The sequence below is a fragment of the Vicia villosa genome, linkage group LG7 (assembly GCF_029867415.1).
Source record: "Vicia villosa cultivar HV-30 ecotype Madison, WI linkage group LG7, Vvil1.0, whole genome shotgun sequence".
Lineage (NCBI taxonomy): Eukaryota > Viridiplantae > Streptophyta > Magnoliopsida > Fabales > Fabaceae > Vicia > Vicia villosa.
This window is the reverse complement of record NC_081186.1, coordinates 37,996,698-38,014,398: the sequence shown is the minus strand read 5'-3', so window position 1 is coordinate 38,014,398 and position 17,701 is coordinate 37,996,698. Positions and strand designations below refer to the sequence as shown.

Below are 17,701 nucleotides of genomic sequence, written 5' to 3'. Positions count from 1 at the left end.
TAAAACCTACATAAATATATGCTATGGGTTTAAGGTTCGATTCGTAACTCCTACTATTTAATGTTTTATATGGAACCAAAAAGGCGCCTTTATTTTTTTTAGATTTTACAACAGATATGTTACTTCGGTTTTCTGTAAAACCGAGATAAAAACTCACTAATTTTTATTCTTTTTGAAATCAAAAATTCGTCTTTAATTTTCATAGATTTTACGCCGGCTATGTTACGTCGGTGTTTTAGATTAACCGCGATAAATACTCTTTATATTTTTGTATTCCTTTAGTGTCTACCTAATTCAATTTTTGAGCCCTAATGAAAGAACACTACTTCTCCGGCCAACAAAATAATATTTCTTCTTCAAGGAGTCCTAACGAAAGAACACCACTTCTCTAGCTAACGAAAAAACTCTCTCACCATTAATCTAAAAGCTCTTCTCCGTGGTATGTTATTATTACTCTTGTTGTTGTTCTCCATTACTGTTGTTCTTCTTGTTGTTGTTCTCCATTACTGTTGTTCTTCTTGTTGTTGTTCTCCATTATTGTTGTTCTTGTTGTTCTCCATTACTGTTGTTCTTGTTGTTGTTCTCCATTACTATTGTTCTTGTTGTGTTCTTCATTAGTGTTATTTTTGTTGTTGTTGAGAAGCTTTATTTTAGGGACCGTAATTGGACTTTTTCGCTATGTTCATTTCTTATTCAAATTTTGTGACAATAACTTTGGGTTGTTTTAGATTTTGGTTTTTGGTGTTTTAGATGGTTATGCAAACGCCTTTTTTTATGAGAAAAATCTTGGTTAACATACAAACTGCCTTAAAGACCATGCATCAAGAATATGGGAAAGACAACAAGAAGAAATTTGGGAAAGACAACAAGATAATTTACTGTAAGTTATAAGTCGTTTTAGCATTCTTTGACCTCACTCACATGCTTTCCGAGAAACTTCCCAAAATGTCACCCATTTCAAAATTGCTCCCAGTCAAGCACGCTTAACTGTAGAGTTCTTATGGAGCGGATTACCGAAAAGAAGATGCATCTTGTTGCTATAATTAGTACCTATCAATCCTTATAAACTTTCCTTCAACTATGAAGTACCTTCCATGCATTGCCTCAGGATACCTCTCGTTCCGATGTGGCGACCACCCTTGCCCCCTTTGTCCTCAGGTGTTATATGTGGTGCAACCACTCCTTGCCTTCTTTGGCCTCGGGTGTTACAATTTACATTTCCTTTATTTTTGTTTTGCTGCAAGTACGTTTTGGTTTCATTCAGATTTAGTTGCATATAATCATAGGATGAAAGCTGATAGATTAGTGCGTATGAGAAAAGAGTTATTGAATTCTTTGAAACCATAGAATGAAACTTTGACCAAGTATAATTTTCTTCATCTTCATCATCGTCGTAATAGATGATGACTGGACTTTTTACCCTTCTTCTTGATCTCCTCTTCCTGAGAGCTCTCCTGGGTCTCAAAGGTTCGGTAGTAGGTTCTCTTTCAACGACTTGGACCTCTACAACTGCAACACATTCTGTTCTCTCAGCATGGATGAAGTACTCATTTTGCATTTTGGTTCTTCCTCTTCTCTGATTTCTTTGGTTGAAGTTTTTTCTTAAGTACTCATTTTGATTCTTCCTCTTCTTTGATTTCTTTGGATGAAGTTCTTTTTGTGTTTTGGTTCAAAGAGGTTTTTTGATTTTATATTGGTTCTTCTGATTCTTTCTCTTCTCTAATCTTTGAAAGTCTAAAAGCCAAAAGATTTCACGCATGTCAAGTTTCCTTCTAATTTTTGCTTCTTTAATTCTCCATATTTTCTTCTCTTGGAAGTTGGAAAGATCTTATGGTTGACTAACTGCCTTGAGCTGTTTAATGATTACATCACTTAGTTTTTCAAATTTCTTTTTCCCTTCTATTATATTCCTTTCACTCCTTCTTACATATAACTTGATGCAATGATGTGTACATTGTAGGTTGTTTGGTTCCTAAGGGAATTGTGTCATTGATGTTATTAATGTTCTTGTTGTTCTTGTTTATCTTGTTGTTGTTATTATTATTCTTCATTACTGTTGTTCTTGTTGTCGTTGTTCTCAATTACTATTGTTCTTGTTGTTATTGTTGTCCATTACTGTTGTTCTTGTTATTGTTATTTTTCTCCACTATTGTTGTTCTCGTTGTTAGTGTTTTTCTCCATTACTGTTGTGGTTAAGAACACTGATTTATTACCTCGGTTATTCAAAACATTGAGTGTTAATATTGGACGCGCCATCCAATTCTAAAAATAATAAAAATATTGATGATGGGAATCGAGTCCACGTGCAGTTGACTTTATCCCTCGGTGTTTTAATATCCGAGGTGATAATGGATATCTTTTCACCTCATAAAATTATATGCTTAGATATTTTTGAATTCTTTGAACTATTCAAAGGACTCGGATTTGTTTTTAACAACTATCCATTAAATACACATATAATCATCAATAAATATAATGAAGTATTAAAAACCTTATTTGATTGATGTGTTCAATGATTCACATACATCAATGAGAGCCAAAAGATTAGTAACTCTTTCACTTTTTTTTTAAAAAATATACTATTTATTTCTTTGTTTTGATGATAAATACATATGATGTAGTATATATAGAATACAAGAGGCGGAATTTGACCGTGATAGGTCTCAAAATTAATTAATTACATAAAACACGATATTTAATATAACATTATGACTAATTTGCCCATGTAAACTTGGTGGTTGTTGTATTTTTCTACTTGTTCATTTAATCACTACAAAAATTAAATTAGCTCACAAAAACTAAATTTGTTCTCAATAAAGTCTTTGAAGAGTCTAATGTAATATAATTCTAGTCTTTTCTTTTTAAACCCCAGATATTTTTTGAAAAAATGTTTCTTATTAATTCCGAGTTTAATCAAGAGATATGTAAAATGTTTTTTAAAATAATTTTATTTATAATTTAAATTTAGATTCTCTTTTGAACTTGATGCTTTTTTGTCTTCTTTTGTTCCTTGTCTTTTTCTAATTGATTCAAAGATAACAATTAACTTTGGCATGATGAACTTATTCGCATCTTAAATAAAAGGAACCTTGTGATGTTTCGCCCAACCACACTACCAAAGTTTCTACTAATCTTTAGCATAACAACTCAACATTACTAATACTAAAGTAAGACAAAAATTTCACATGTTGGATGTCTTTGTATGTCTCTATCTTTTTTAGATATAAATGGCACTCACTACTCATGAAATTCGAATCTACTTTACGTAACATACTTGAATTTTTCACCACTAATTAAATCTTTACTACCGCTTATATCCCTTTCATGAATTTTCCTCTTGTTTGACCATAAAGAGCATTTTTCTCTAACAACTTTTTATTAATGTTGATGAATAACAACAAATTCCACTATGTTCAAGATTGGGAAATATATGGTGGATTTAAGTTTTGCTCTAATTTCAAATTGTTTCAAGCTCATTTTGAATCAATTTAACCTCGTGAATTAATCCAACTTAATGAATTAGTATCAATGTTTTTATTAAATAGATAGTTGTTTTTATATTCAAAATAACAAAAAAAAATTATTTTACCTCTACAATATTAACGATTTTTTATTTATCCCTCATAATAAAAACAATAATAAAAGTTATAAAAAAAATTTAAAATCTTTTTTATAAAAAAAAAATTAAAAAAACAAAGTTAAAAGTAAAATTTTTAAAAATTAAAAAAAATATTTGTGTGTTTTAAAAAATAAAAGAAAATTCACGTGGACATGTCACATAAACAAAATTGAAAATTTCATGCCACTTAATCAATTGAGGGGCTAAAGACATGAAATCTAACATTACAACAGGGAATTTAACTTTTTTTTTCTCTAGAATGTTGTAATGCCGAAAGACTTTAGAGTTTTGTTGTATTGAAGTTGTATTTAATTTATTTTATTAAGAGTGTGATTTTCTTTTATAATATCTTTAAAAAGAACTTGATAATTGCATGTTAAATTTAAAAAATTTGGATGAAGGCTCTTAAACTAAGCTTGTGCAATGTTCATTTATGGGTAGGTCTTGTCTAGAAAATTAAGTTATTGTTAAAGTTGTTTGAGTTGATCTCTAAAACAAGTTTCAATTTAGTAGAACTTCCAAAAGAAATATCTTGAGGTCAGGAGAATGTCACGTGGTTAAGCTGAATTTGTATATATCTATCGTATAATTTCTCTATCTCTTTTTTTTTTTTCTCTGTATATATTTATATATACATATATAAACATTTTCAATTTTTTTTAAAATTATTCTCAAATTTTGAATATCATAATTTATTCTCTCGTGTTTGGAAATTTGAAGACAAGTCTTAGAAATATATGGCTTTCGCTTAAACTAAAATAAGACAGAATATATAAAATGTAAATTTTAGCAAAAGAAAAAATTCTTCTAACCTAAAGGTGAAAGTTGAAAACTATATCATACCACAAATCAAAAGATATAAATTGTTAAATTCAAACTGGGTGATTTTTTTTTTTATAAGGTCAGGTGGATAAAATCCACCACAAAATATATTAAAGAAAAAAGAGGTTACAGAGTAGAACAAAAAGAGAGGGGGAACCAAACCAAAACCCATTAGCGAATGATGAATGATCCTAAACTGGGTGATTAAAATTAAGGAGAGTCTTAAAGAAAAATATTTTATCAAATAATAGTAAGACATGTGATGTTATACGAGGTTGAATATTGAGAAGTTAAGAATCAACGTATCAATTAATTAAGTGTAACATAAATGATGATATTCCACTTAATGTTAAATAGTACGACTAAATAAGATTAAAAATGATAATATTATTATAAAATATTATAATATTTCATCTATAATTAAAAAAAATAAAATTTTTAGAAAGTTTTAGTATTAAAAAAATACACATATTTTATGTTGTAATGAAATTAGATTAGGTGCATGTTTGGATTGATTTCTACATGTTTCAAAAATATTTTCAGTCAATTTCAACTTGAAAATGGTTTTTTTTGTTTGGATATTTTTCCAAAATCAATTCTCCTCTTCCAAAAACAATTCTAGTAGAAGCTACAATTCCTAACTTTTGAATTTAGTAGTATCAATTCTACATTTATTATATGTTATTTATTACAACTCTTTTAAATATTCTTTTTTTATCCCCTTAAATTTTTATCAATTACTCTTTTCTTTTTTATTTGTATTAGAATTTATTACCATTTTAATAATTATACCATTCAAAATCAATTTTATTAAAACTATCCAAACAACATTAATTGATAATCCTGTATCATTATATCCAAACATAAATCAATTTTACCAAACTCAATATATTTGCTTGTTCCAAAAAAAAAAAAAAAAAAAAATTCTATCCAAATCATCAGTGCCTCTATGCCGCTCTCCTCGGTGCATAAAAGCTCCACTTTACTAACATTAAATCCAGGCAGAAATTTCACATGTTGGATGTCTGTCTCTCTTGTCTCTATCCTTTTTAGGTATAAATGGCACTGCTCATGAATTTCGAATCTACTTTACGTAACATACTTGAATTTTTCACCGCTAATTAAATCTTTACTACCTCTTATATCCCTTTCATGCATTTTTCCTCTTGTTTGACCATAAATAATATTTTCCATTCATTTTCCTATAACTACTTTTTATTATATTGATGACTAACCACAAATTTCACTATATTCAAGATGGGAATATAAAGTGGACTTATCTTTCTTACTAATTAAGAATTGTTTCAAACTCATTCGGGATCAATTTAACTTCATAAATCAATCCAACTTAATGAATTAATATCAATGTTTTTATAATTGGATATTGTAAACAATGACAAATAGTGAGATTAAAATAGCAAAATAGTTTTATCAAAATAAATTGTAATTGCACAATTATTGATTAAGAAAATATTGTAGTTTGATATGTTTTAAATTTTCGCACTTCTATAAATTTTATTTATAGTATGCTGAATCAAATATTTCTTGAATTTAGTGATAAAAAATAAAAATATACTATTAATATATTTATATGTCAAGATAAATTAATAATATTTTAATTGAGACGTAGTCTTTAATATTTTTAGATAAGTATCAACAATTTACACAACTAAAAAAAAAGAAATTTCTTTACGCATCTCTCTACTTTCTTGGTCACCTCCGGTGAAAGACGCAAAATACCCTAACTTCGGAAATGCATTTTCGAAATGTTTTTTTTTTCAAAATTTGTCTTATTTCGGAAATGCACTTCCGAAAACACAAAAAAAAATGTGTTTTCGGAGATACATTTTCGAAAACACCCCTTTTTTGAGTTTTCGGAGATGCATTTTCGAAAATACCCCTTTTTGGGAGAGGGGTGTCTTCGGAGCATATCCGAAATATTCCAAGACCAAATTGGTCTTGGAATGTTTCAGATATACAATTCCGAAGAAATTCAATAATTATTAAAAAATTAAAATCAAGGTGAATCAATATAATTAATAGATATAAAATCAAGATGAATCAATAAAATCAAGGTGAATCAAAATTTCCTAAACAATTTTAAAGTTAAAATTATTTTACTAACTTATATAAATCAAAAACATTTTAATTTCATAAGTAAATTTTGAATTATATATAATTAAATATAAAATTTATTTATTAAATAAAATTAAGACAAAATCTTTTTTTAATTTTTTTAAACTAAATAAAAAATTACAACTCATTTTTAATTATGAATCAGAATAGAAATATATAAATATATATTAATAATTATTAATTTTGTAAGTGAAATATATAAATATATAATAATTATTATAAATTAAAACACTCATTTTTTTAATTTTTATAATTATTATATAAATATATAAATATATTTATAATTAATATATAATAATTATTATATAAATATATAAATATATAATAATTTTTATAAATATATAATAATAATTATTATTATATAAATATATAAATATATAAATTAAAACACTCATTTTTTTAAATTTTTTGAAAATATATAAATATATAATAATTATTATAAATATATAAATAAAAAATTATAACTCATTTTGTAGATGAAATTTTTTTTTTAATTAAAATTATTTTAAATTTTAAAATATGAATCAGAATAAAAATATATAATTATTATTATTCATAACTCATAAATTATATCAAAATATATAATTATTATTATTCATTACTCATAAATTATATCAAATTTATGATATGTGAATTAATTAATATCCCAAAAATTTTAATTTTTAATTTTTGGGATTTTTAATTTTTTTTTGTTTTTTCGGAGATGCATCTCCGAATTAATCAAAATCTCAATTTTTGGGATTTTTTCGGAAGTGCACTTCCTAAATTTGGAAAAATTTAGAAAAAAAAATATTTCGGAAATGCATTTCCGAAGCAGGGTAAAATGGGGTTTTCGCTGGGGGTGACTCCCATAGGGAGAAGGGTAAAGAAAAAACCAAAAAAAAGCAAATTAGTGATGGAATACAGTGAGGAACGAATTCCCTCATTAATTGGGAATGAATTAAAAAGAAAGTACAAAAATTTCATATATTTTTAGTTAGGAGAGAAAGTCTCTCTTCTCTCTAAACTTTCTTTTGGATTTAGAGCTTTGTGCATCTCCTTTAACTCCAATGGAATGGAACAATGTCAAAGGAAGGACGTTCAGAAACTTAAAGTAAGGTGGGACGTTTTCTCTTTGGATAGGAAGAGCAAGGAGCAAGAAGGAGGTTCGAGAATGTAGTAGAAGTGGTTATACCACCTAAGAGAAATAGATTTGGGAAACGTTTTGACTTTGCAAGGTTTAAGGAGGTGGGAGACGAAAGAGTGTGTGCGGTGAAGTTGGACAACGTGGTCATTGATGGTAGGAAGATTCATGCAAACTTCCCGCATTTCGCAAGGAGTTCGGAGGCTGTCCAGAATGTGGGAGCCGAAGCCAATAGAGTGAGACGCACTGGGAAGATGCCCGACGGTAACCCAATTAGAGGAAACGTGGTTTGGGGACCGAAGAGGGGTGGCAAGTCTTTTGTTGAGGTTGTCAAAAACGGAGAGGGCCCAGTATCAGATGATGATTTTCTTCTTAACTATGAACCGAACAAGGAAGATTTGGTAAGGTTGAACAAGGCTTTTATTGGAGTTGTGCACGAACCAGGTATGGCTTACAACATTCAAACCAGTTTTGAGATTGAAGGGTATTTTGCTATCAAGGTCTCACCCTTAGGCACCAATTTGTGTCTGTTGGAGGAAACGGAGGAATGAGTTATTAGCGATTTGATCAATGAAGGAAAGAGTTGGTGGAGTCAATGGTTCTCAGAGATCAGAAGGTGGAGGGAAGAGGATGTAGACACTGACAGGGTCACTTGGGTTAGAATCCATGGTGTTCCTTATCAAGCATGGAATTTTAAGTTTTTCGAAATGGTGGCTAATAGAGTAGGGAAGTATATTTGTTGCGATGATAATACTCAGAAGGCGATTAACATGGATATTGCAAGGATAATGGTGAGAACCTCTTTGGCTTCAGTGGTGAATGATTCCCTAATTGTTAAGATTAATGGAATTAAGTTCTGCATTAAGATATCAGAAGATGCTTATGGCCCTCTAAGGATTGTTTCAAACCAGATGGGAGCCGAAAAAGTGGGAACGGGATTATCGGAAGCTTATTCGAAGAACAGTTTAGACTGGTTTAATAAGGATGAGGTTATGAACAGCAACGAAGAATTTTCAGAATTTGGGTCTGCAAAGTCTGAGAACGATGGGGAACATACGTTTTGCACGAAGGACAAAGAAGCGGATCATATTTCTTCTGAAAAGGGAGTGTTTGAATCCTTGGCTTATGTTCCTTCACGCAACAAGGAAGTTATAGGTTGCTTTGATGAGGCTATTGTTGCAGCTAGGGAGGTGGTACCAGAAGATAGAGAATAGGGTGGGGCCCTCGGAAGTTTATTGCTTTTCCCTGAAGTAAACGAGAAAGGGTTTAGTTCGGTTGACACTTTTTTCAAGGTGAATAAAGCTGATACTGGAAGGCATAAGACTTTGAAAAAGATCTCAAGAAATAGAAGTATATATGATTTTGGTGGGCCTCGTTTTAAGAAGATAATTAGGCCCAAGAAGAGAGCTCTAAAGGAGTGTTCCGATTCTATATCCTCTTTTGGGCTGTCTTTGGATAAGAAACAAGATGGTGACTCGTGTTCAGCAACAAACAGGCTTTCTGATGAAAATAGAGGTGTGAATATTACAAAGGGGAAGTTAATAGTTTCTCAGCAGGTATCATTTTGTGCGATGAAAGTATTACTGATTCAGACTTGATTAAATGCAACCATAGAATAGTTGATAATACAGACTCTAGGGTGGGGAGAAAATTGTGGGCTACTATATATAAACTTGGTGTTGTTCCCTGTGGGGAGGAGAGGGATATTGTTAAAAGTATAAAGATAATGGAGTTAGCTGATAAAGAGAGATAGAAAGGGAAGAAGGTGATTAAAGACAGTTCCCAATGATTGTAGGATCCTTAAACATAAGGGGTGAAGGTAGTATTTTGAATAGGAAATGTATTAGCAGGATTATCCGGAATGGTGAAGCTGATCAATTTTCCCTTCAAGAAACTAAATTGGCAGTGATTGACAGGGTGAAAGCAGGTAACTTGTGGAATCAGGACAGCATTGGTTGGTCGTATTCGAAGGCGGAGGGGAGATCTGGGGGGCTTGAGATTTTATGGAAAGAACATAATACAGAAGTGGTGCTCAGCTTCAAAGGTCACGGATTCTTGGGCGTAAAGGTGCGGAGGAAGGACAGGTATTTCTATTTTGTTAATATTTATTCTCCTTGTTCTCTAAGCGGCAAGAAATTACTTTGGAAAGAATTGTTGATTCATAGAGACAAATTTTCTGATGGGGAGTGGATGATGGGCGGTGATTTTAACGCAATGAAATCAGATGGAGAAAGGAAAGTAAGTAGTAATGGTTGGTCTGCAGAGTCTAGATTGTTTGCGGATTTTATAGAAGAAAGTAGGCTTATCGATTTTCCGGCCAGCGACAATCAATTTAGTTGGTATAGTGGTGACGGTAAAGTAATGAGCAGAATAGATCATTTCTTGGTGGATGATTCCCTTATAGATAGATGGGGGATTGTGGATCAACGTATTGGTCCTAGATCCATATCGGACCACTGTCCAGTTTGGATTATTATCAACAAGAAGAATTGGGGGCCGGAACATTTTATGGTTAACAATTCGTGGTTTAAGAATAAGGAGTTCCTTCCGTTTGTAGCATCTGAATGGGATAAGATTAGGTTGGAGGGAGAGGCAATTTTATTCTGAAGGAAAATTTGCGTTTGTTGAAAGTCAGTCTTAGGAGGTGGAATACAGAGGTATTCAGGAGGATCAACTTGAATATTAGGGAAAGCGTGAACATTATCAATGATACCGATGCGCTTCTTTCTTCGATAAAGGAAGATGAATTGAGGGATGTGGTGGAGTTAATGAGCGAGGCGACAAGAAAGATGTGGTTGAATTTGAAGATCAAAGAAAACATGTTATTGCAAAAGTCTAGAGTTAAGTGGGATGCCGATGGAGATATGAACAGCAGGTATTTTCATTGTACTATGAAAGCAAGGAGGAGGGGAAATTTCATCAACAGTATCCAGTCGAAAAACGGTGTTGTGGAGTCGGTGGGAGAGATACAGAAGGAAGTTATGAGGCATTTTGCGAACAAGTTTTCTGAACCTGTTTTCCAGCGCCCTTCTCTAGAAGGAATATCTCTTAAAGCTATTTCTTACAGGGAGAAATGCACTTTGTAAGATCTGTTTTCGGAGGATGAAATAAAGGATGCGGTTTGGGGTTGTGAGGGGTCTAAGAGTAAGGGTCCGGACGGTTATAATTTCTTCTTTATCAAAAAATGTTGGAGTTTCATGAAAGATGATTTCACGAGGTTCTTCAATGATTTCCACTATAAAGGTATCCTTTCAAATTCTATTGTGTCATCGTTTATCACTTTAGTTCCCAAAAAGGAGAACTCTATTGCCCTTGATGATTTTTGCCCTTGATGATTTTTGCCCTATATGTTTAGTTGGTTGTTTATACAAGGTTGTGTCCAAACTTTTGGCAGCGAGACTGAAGTTGGTGTTGGGCTCTATTATTTCGAGTATGCAGTACGCTTTTATACCCGGTAGGCAACTCATTGAGGCGGTGGTGGTTGCAAACGGAGTTCTTGACTCGGCTTCTAAGGAGAAGAGAGGCTGCCTTCTTTTTAAAGTCGACTTTGAAAAGGCGTACGACAAAGTGAACTAGGTTTTTCTTAAATATATGCTTAAAAGAATGGGATTCGGGGAAAAGTGGATTAAATGGATGAAAGCGTTGGTTTGTTCGAGTTGGACGTCGGTTCTCGTTAACGGTAGTCCAACGAGAGATTTCAAGGTTAAGCGAGGTTTGAGGCAAGGGGATCCGTTATCCCCTTTTTTGTTTGGTATCATTGCTAAAGGTTTGGCTTCTTTGGTGAGGAAGGTCGTGAGTGTCGATATCTACTCCAGTTTTAAGGTGGTTAACTCAGTTGCCATAGACATTATTCAATTTGCTGACGACACAATGCTGGTTGGAGAAGGGAATTAGGGGCAGGTTTGGGCACACAAGGCGGTGTTGAGAGATTTCGAGGTTGTGTCGGGCTTGGGTGTTAACTTTCATAAAAGCAGGATTATCGGGATCAATCTTAGTGAGAATTTTGTGGCAACTGCAGCTAACTTTCTGGTCTGTAAGGTTGAACGTGATTCATTCCTTTTTCTCGGTATTCTGTTGGGTTCGAATCATAGAAGGATCTCCTGGTGGAAACCTTTGATCGACAAGATCAAGGGTCGTCTCGCTTCTTGGAAGGGGAGATTCTTGTCCCTGGGAGGCAGAATTACGCTTGTGAGATCGGTTTTATCTAGTTTAGCGATATTTCAGTTATCTTTCTTTGAAGTGCCTTTGAAGGTTTGCAAAACTATTGAACAAATCCAGAATAATTTCTTGTGGGGATGTAGTGCAGAGAAAAGAAAGGTGATTTGGTTTCGGTGGGAATCGCTTTGTTTACCGATTGAAAAAGGAGATTTGGGATTTAAGAGAATTATGAAACTCAATACTGCTCTGTTATTCAAGTGGCATTGGAAGATTTTGCAAAGTTCTCAGTCGCTATGGACGAATATTCTTATGGCGAAGTACGGTAATATGAAATATATTATTCTAACGAGGGGTGCCTCGGCTAGATGGTTGGGCAAATCGAGCTGGTGGGCTGACATTTTATCTTTGGAGAAATCTTATAACTTCAATTAAACTCCTGTTTTAATTTATGGTTGCAGGTTTATTCTAGGAAATGGCTTAGAGACTACCATTTGGAGTGACTTGTGGAATCCTGCAGGAAGATTCTTAGACTTATTCCCTCAACTTTATCAAGCCAGCAATATGAAGGACGGTAACGTCAGAAGCTTTGGCCATAGGAACGCGAATGGATGGGAATGGGGAAACTTAGGGATCACTACTCTTCACTCTAATCTACAGGGACAGCTGCAGACTTTGCGTGATTTTCTTGACAGTTTGTATCTGTCTGTTGCTGGTTTGGACACGGTTGAGTGGCATCTAGAAGTGCTGGAAGGTTACACGACTAGGAACGGCTATAAGGCACTTACTTTTCTTGCAGATTCAGTAGCAGTTGTCTCTAACTCTGCTGGTTTTGTAGCCGTTTGGAAAGCCTCGGTTCCTTTCGGATTTAGAGCTTTCGAGTGGAGAAGTCTCCATAATCGGCTTCCTTCCAAGGAGATGCTGCAGCGTAAAGGTATTATAGTCAATCCGATAGAGTTCAAGTGCATTTTCTGTTTGATAGCAATTGAATCTGTTGATCATTTATTTTTGGGGTTTGAATTCTCCAAACTAGTTTGGTCTGGAGTTATCAATTAGGTAGGTGGCCGTTCGGTTTTAGGAGGGGATTTGGCGTCTAGTTTGGCAATTTGGTCTCATGATAATCGGGTTAGGAAATTGAGAAAGGGTTTCTCGAACATAATTTGGTTGGCAGTTTTATGGTGTATTTGGAGCCAAAGGAATGACATCATATTTAATAACGCAAAACCTTGCATTTCGGACTTAGGTTGGAACATTAAACTTAAGGTGTGGAAATGGTCTTGTATCGGTAAGATTCCCCATTCCAAGTGTAACTATTATGACTTTTGCAAAAATTCTTTGCTGTAGGTTTTTAGTTCTAGTTGGTGGATAATGTTGTGTCCGAGCTTTGGCCTCGTCTTTTATAAGCGGGTTTTGAGTATCCCTAGTACTCTCTTTATATCATATCTTGCTTATAAAAAAACATTAAAAAGAGATGTTAAGTTTTTTTTATTAAAATCAAATTAGAAAATATTAGTGACGGAACATATGTGAAAAAAAATTTGTTACTAAATTTCTCTTACAAAATCCCCCTCAATAAAAGTTATTAGTTTTGATTTTGTTTGAAATTTTGTGAGAAAATATATTCCTATCTAAATATTTTCTCACAAAAACCTTCACTAGTAAGAATTATAAATTTTATTAGAAAATCATTTCATCACAAATAAAATTTTAAACTTTTTATTAAAAGATTAAAATATTCTTAATTTTATTATTTTAATAACTTCTATTCTGATTTTTAATATGTAAAATATTATTATATTTACTAAAATATTCTCCGTTAAATTTTAGTATTTTAAAATTATTTATTTTCTTTCACGTTACTGTTTCTCTTCTATGTGATTTTTCTTTATTGTTTTCATCAACTTATTATAACGGTCATCTACCTTCAAATTATTTTCAAATTTTTGGAATTAATATAAATCATGATCATTGCATTATTTTATAATTTTTTTAATGTTTATCATGTTCATTTTTCTTCTAATTTTGTTATTTATCCTATCATATTTTCTTTTATATCAAGTTTTAAATCATTCATTTTATTTTATTTTTTATTTATTCATTTTATTAAAAAATTTAAATCATTAATTTTAATAAGAACTTATTTTATGTATTGTTTTGTTAGATGATTCGTTAGATTTAAAAATTGTTATTAGCATATAGTTTCATTTGTGTCGGAGAGTTATAATCTGAATCAAGTGTACTCAGTTTATTAATATTATGGTAAATTATAATGATTTAGTCTCTCAATATTAGAGATTTTATCACCAAAAAATATGCATGAATTTTTCATATTTGAATATTAATAAACATCTCCCCTCCCCTCCTGAGCCAAACATATTTTTAATTAATACTTATCTCTTCCTCTCCTCTCTCTTCTTTTGAACCAAACACGAATTTGATTAAAAAAATCCTTCATATCCCCTCCCCTCATTTGAACCAAACAGACTCTAATAGAAAACAAAGGGAAAAAGTATAGAAAATAAGATAACATTGTGAATTTTCATATCCATTAATGTTATATTTTATACTTTAATACCAAGTCATTTTTAATGGATCTAAATGGTAATGGATTAAGATCCACTTGAAGAAATTCAAATAACAATTGCAATAGAATATAAGAATTTAAATTATTATTTAGAGATATGATTTTTTTTTTAGTCAAAAGATTTTTGGGAAGTTCTCTTAGGCCTATCCAGCTTGTTATAACCACTTTCGGGCCACTAAAAACCTAGTCAACTAATTTATGGTTAAGGTCCAAGTGGGACAAATGCTATGGACCGGTAAAATGGTCCTATGGATTGTTCCATAAAAGGATTTGTTGAGACAAAATTTGTGGATGATGTACTATGCCTAGGTGGTGTGTGCGGGTTGGCTTGGATAGGCTTAGAGATGAAGGGTATGGATTGAATTGGACAAAATAGTTGTGGGAATAAATGGTTTGAAGAGAATTTGAGTGAATGAGGAGAGTTAGCATGATCTAATAATGGAAGGATGAGGGGTCAATCTACATAACAAGCACGTTGATTGAAGTTGGAAGCTTTAAACCTTGCTCAAGGGCATGAGTATATGAGGGGAGCTTGATATAGTCATTGGGAATCCAATGATAATGGAGAAATGGAGTTGGTAGGTGGATCTTAGGTAGAGTCTGAGATGTGGAACATGGTAGAATGAGAATGTTTTGTGGTTGGTTGGGGTTTCAAAAGTGTTTTTTGTTTCGACTATGCCAATAAGATCCTCCTGCATACTCGAAGTTGTACATTCAAATGTATGTGGCCCTTTTAAGGAGCATAGCAATGGTGAAAACAAGTATTTCGTCTCATTTGTCAATGAGTACAGTCGAAAGCTTTGGATCTATTTAATCAAGCGAGAGAATAAAGTATTCAAAATCTTTAAGATATTTAAGATGTTTATCGAAAACCATAGTGAAGAGAAGATCAAGGTTCTGCGAATAGATGAAGGTGGAAAATACACATCTATTACATTTGAATAATTCGGTGTAGAACACGGTATTAGTCATGAGGTAATTTCTCCTTATACTCCTCAGCGTGGAAGTAGAAGAAACAGGAGGTAAATAAAATAAAGAAGAAATAGCATAAAGAAGAAACAGGACCATATTGGATATGGCGAGATGCATGCGGAAGTAGAAGAATTTGCCATATGGTAAGTGCTGCTATCAGCGTGCCCTCTGTCGAAAAAACCATAAAATTATGTATATGTCATTTCGTGAACTAAAATATGGTGGATACATGACTGGTTGAGAAGTTTCTCTACTGGAAATGGAACTTTAATAACAACAAAACTGGAAATATAAGGAACAATGACAATTCTTAGCAATTATAGGCCTACATTACTAAACAATGGATGGTAAATAAAATAAAATAATTCAAGAATTGAGAGAAAATGAAAAATACTAGAAGACAAATGGAATATGTTCAATATTTGGGTCAACTAAACAATCTCCAGGTCTCAATAAATGGAGTTTTATTTTAACCTGCAACCACAAAAGTCTAATATTGCAAGTAGAGGCAATTATTAACGATGCACTTAAAGGAATAGAAAACGATTATCATCAAATTCGTAATGCAAATTGTAACGCCCCGAATTTAATTAATTGGCTAATTAAATTATTAAGGGATTAAATATTGGATTTAGTCGAATTTGGATTTGTCGATATTATTTTTAAGAGGCGTATTTGGATTTATTAAGTTAAAGTCGGATTTAGTCGATATTAGTTCGGGATAGCGGATCGATATTTAATCGGATATTTTAATATTTTTAGTATTAGAAGTATTAATGAGCTAATATTTAGAGTTTTTGGGAATTTTCCGAGTAATTAAGATTAGACCGGAATTATGAGGTATTGAGTAATAAGTCGGTATGTTAAAATAATCGGATTTTATTTTAATGGTAATTAAGTGGAAGTATTATTTTTATATTAAGTGTAGAAATGATATTGGGCTTAAATAGTGGTGTTACTATGTATTAAGGGTTATAATTTTATTAGGCCCATTTGGTGGTTTAGTAACTAAGAGGAGTCTCATTTGGCATTGGTGGAAAAAATTGAAGTTGTGAAGTAACCGAGAAAGAGAAAGGGAAAGCAAGGCTAGGGTTGTTAAGAGGAGAAGAAGGAGACCCAAAGTGTTGCTCTCAAGTGCCATTTTCCTCCAATCTTCCATTGATTCTCCTTAAAGCTACACTCAATCTAAGGTAAGGGAGGATTCTTACTACCTAAGTGAGAATATGATGGGTTGTATGTGGGTTTAGGGTATAGATTGGTCATTGTGTTATGTTAATTTTGTTTCTGTCACTGTTTGAAATTGTTGTGGCTGTTCATTGAAAGTGGAATTTATTAAGAATGTTGTGCGTGTGATAACTATGTTGTGTGACGTCCGACAGTCCAAGAGTGATGCCGACAATGTGTGTTTTAGCCATAAAATTTACGTGTTTTGGTTTATGTTGTTCCTTGTTAAATTATTAATGCCACTTACTGTTCCAAACCTACCATGTGGCCTTGTTTCATGTTATGATGTTTCCAGGAATAGTGCTATGCACCACTTACTGTTACTTGGTTATTCTTCATGTAGCCCCTTGTTTCGTTTTATGATGTTCATGGGTAATTGCTTTTGTGCCACTTACTGTTCCAACATGCCTTGTGAAATCGTTTTTCTACTGTGTCCACATTTTCATTAGTTACTTATAATAGTATAGTAAAAATGGGAATGGAACCATTATGAAATGAAAGTATAATTAATTAATTAATAGCATAAGAAGTGTGTAACAGTAGCAATTATAGAACTAATGAAATGCAAAACAGTCCCGTTTGATCGAAATAGCCGAATTAAGCGGTATAATTAGTTGTCTAGAATTTGATGAAAATTTACGTGGTAGCTAAGTTTAATTAGTAGATTAACGTGGTGGTGTTATTTTGTTAAAATTGGGCTATTTTACGAACCGACCGAAATTGTGCGGATTTGAGTATCCTTTATATTAAATGTTAGTTTTGGAATAGAGAATGAAATAGTAATTGGAAAATGAATTGAGAATAGAATATTGAATTGAATTAATTTGGTATGATTGTTAATTGGTTGGTTTAATTAATAGACGAATTAATTTCAATTAGTCTATTTAATTGGAAAATACTTGGACTTAGATAAATTATTCGGTTTGTCGATAAATAACGGTATCTTGAGAATTTAACTGTAATCATGTTTTGGGATTTAGTAAATAACATAGGGATTATGGTATGACAGTAAGTAGTGAATTTAACCGAATGAATCGGATAATCGGTGAAGTAATTGAATTGTATT

The 17,701-nt window shown here is 32.1% G+C and overlaps 1 protein-coding gene across 1 annotated transcript; it reads left to right on the top strand.

The window, feature by feature from the left end:
- The first annotated feature begins 9,485 nt into the window (after window positions 1–9,485).
- Window positions 9,486–10,786, top strand: LOC131618892 (uncharacterized). The gene is made up of 2 exons (XM_058890048.1): window positions 9,486–10,292; window positions 10,439–10,786. Exons 1-2 carry the CDS (start codon window positions 9,486–9,488, stop codon window positions 10,784–10,786), a joined length of 1,155 nt encoding a protein of 384 aa, XP_058746031.1.
- Window positions 10,787–17,701: the final 6,915 nt, after the last annotated feature.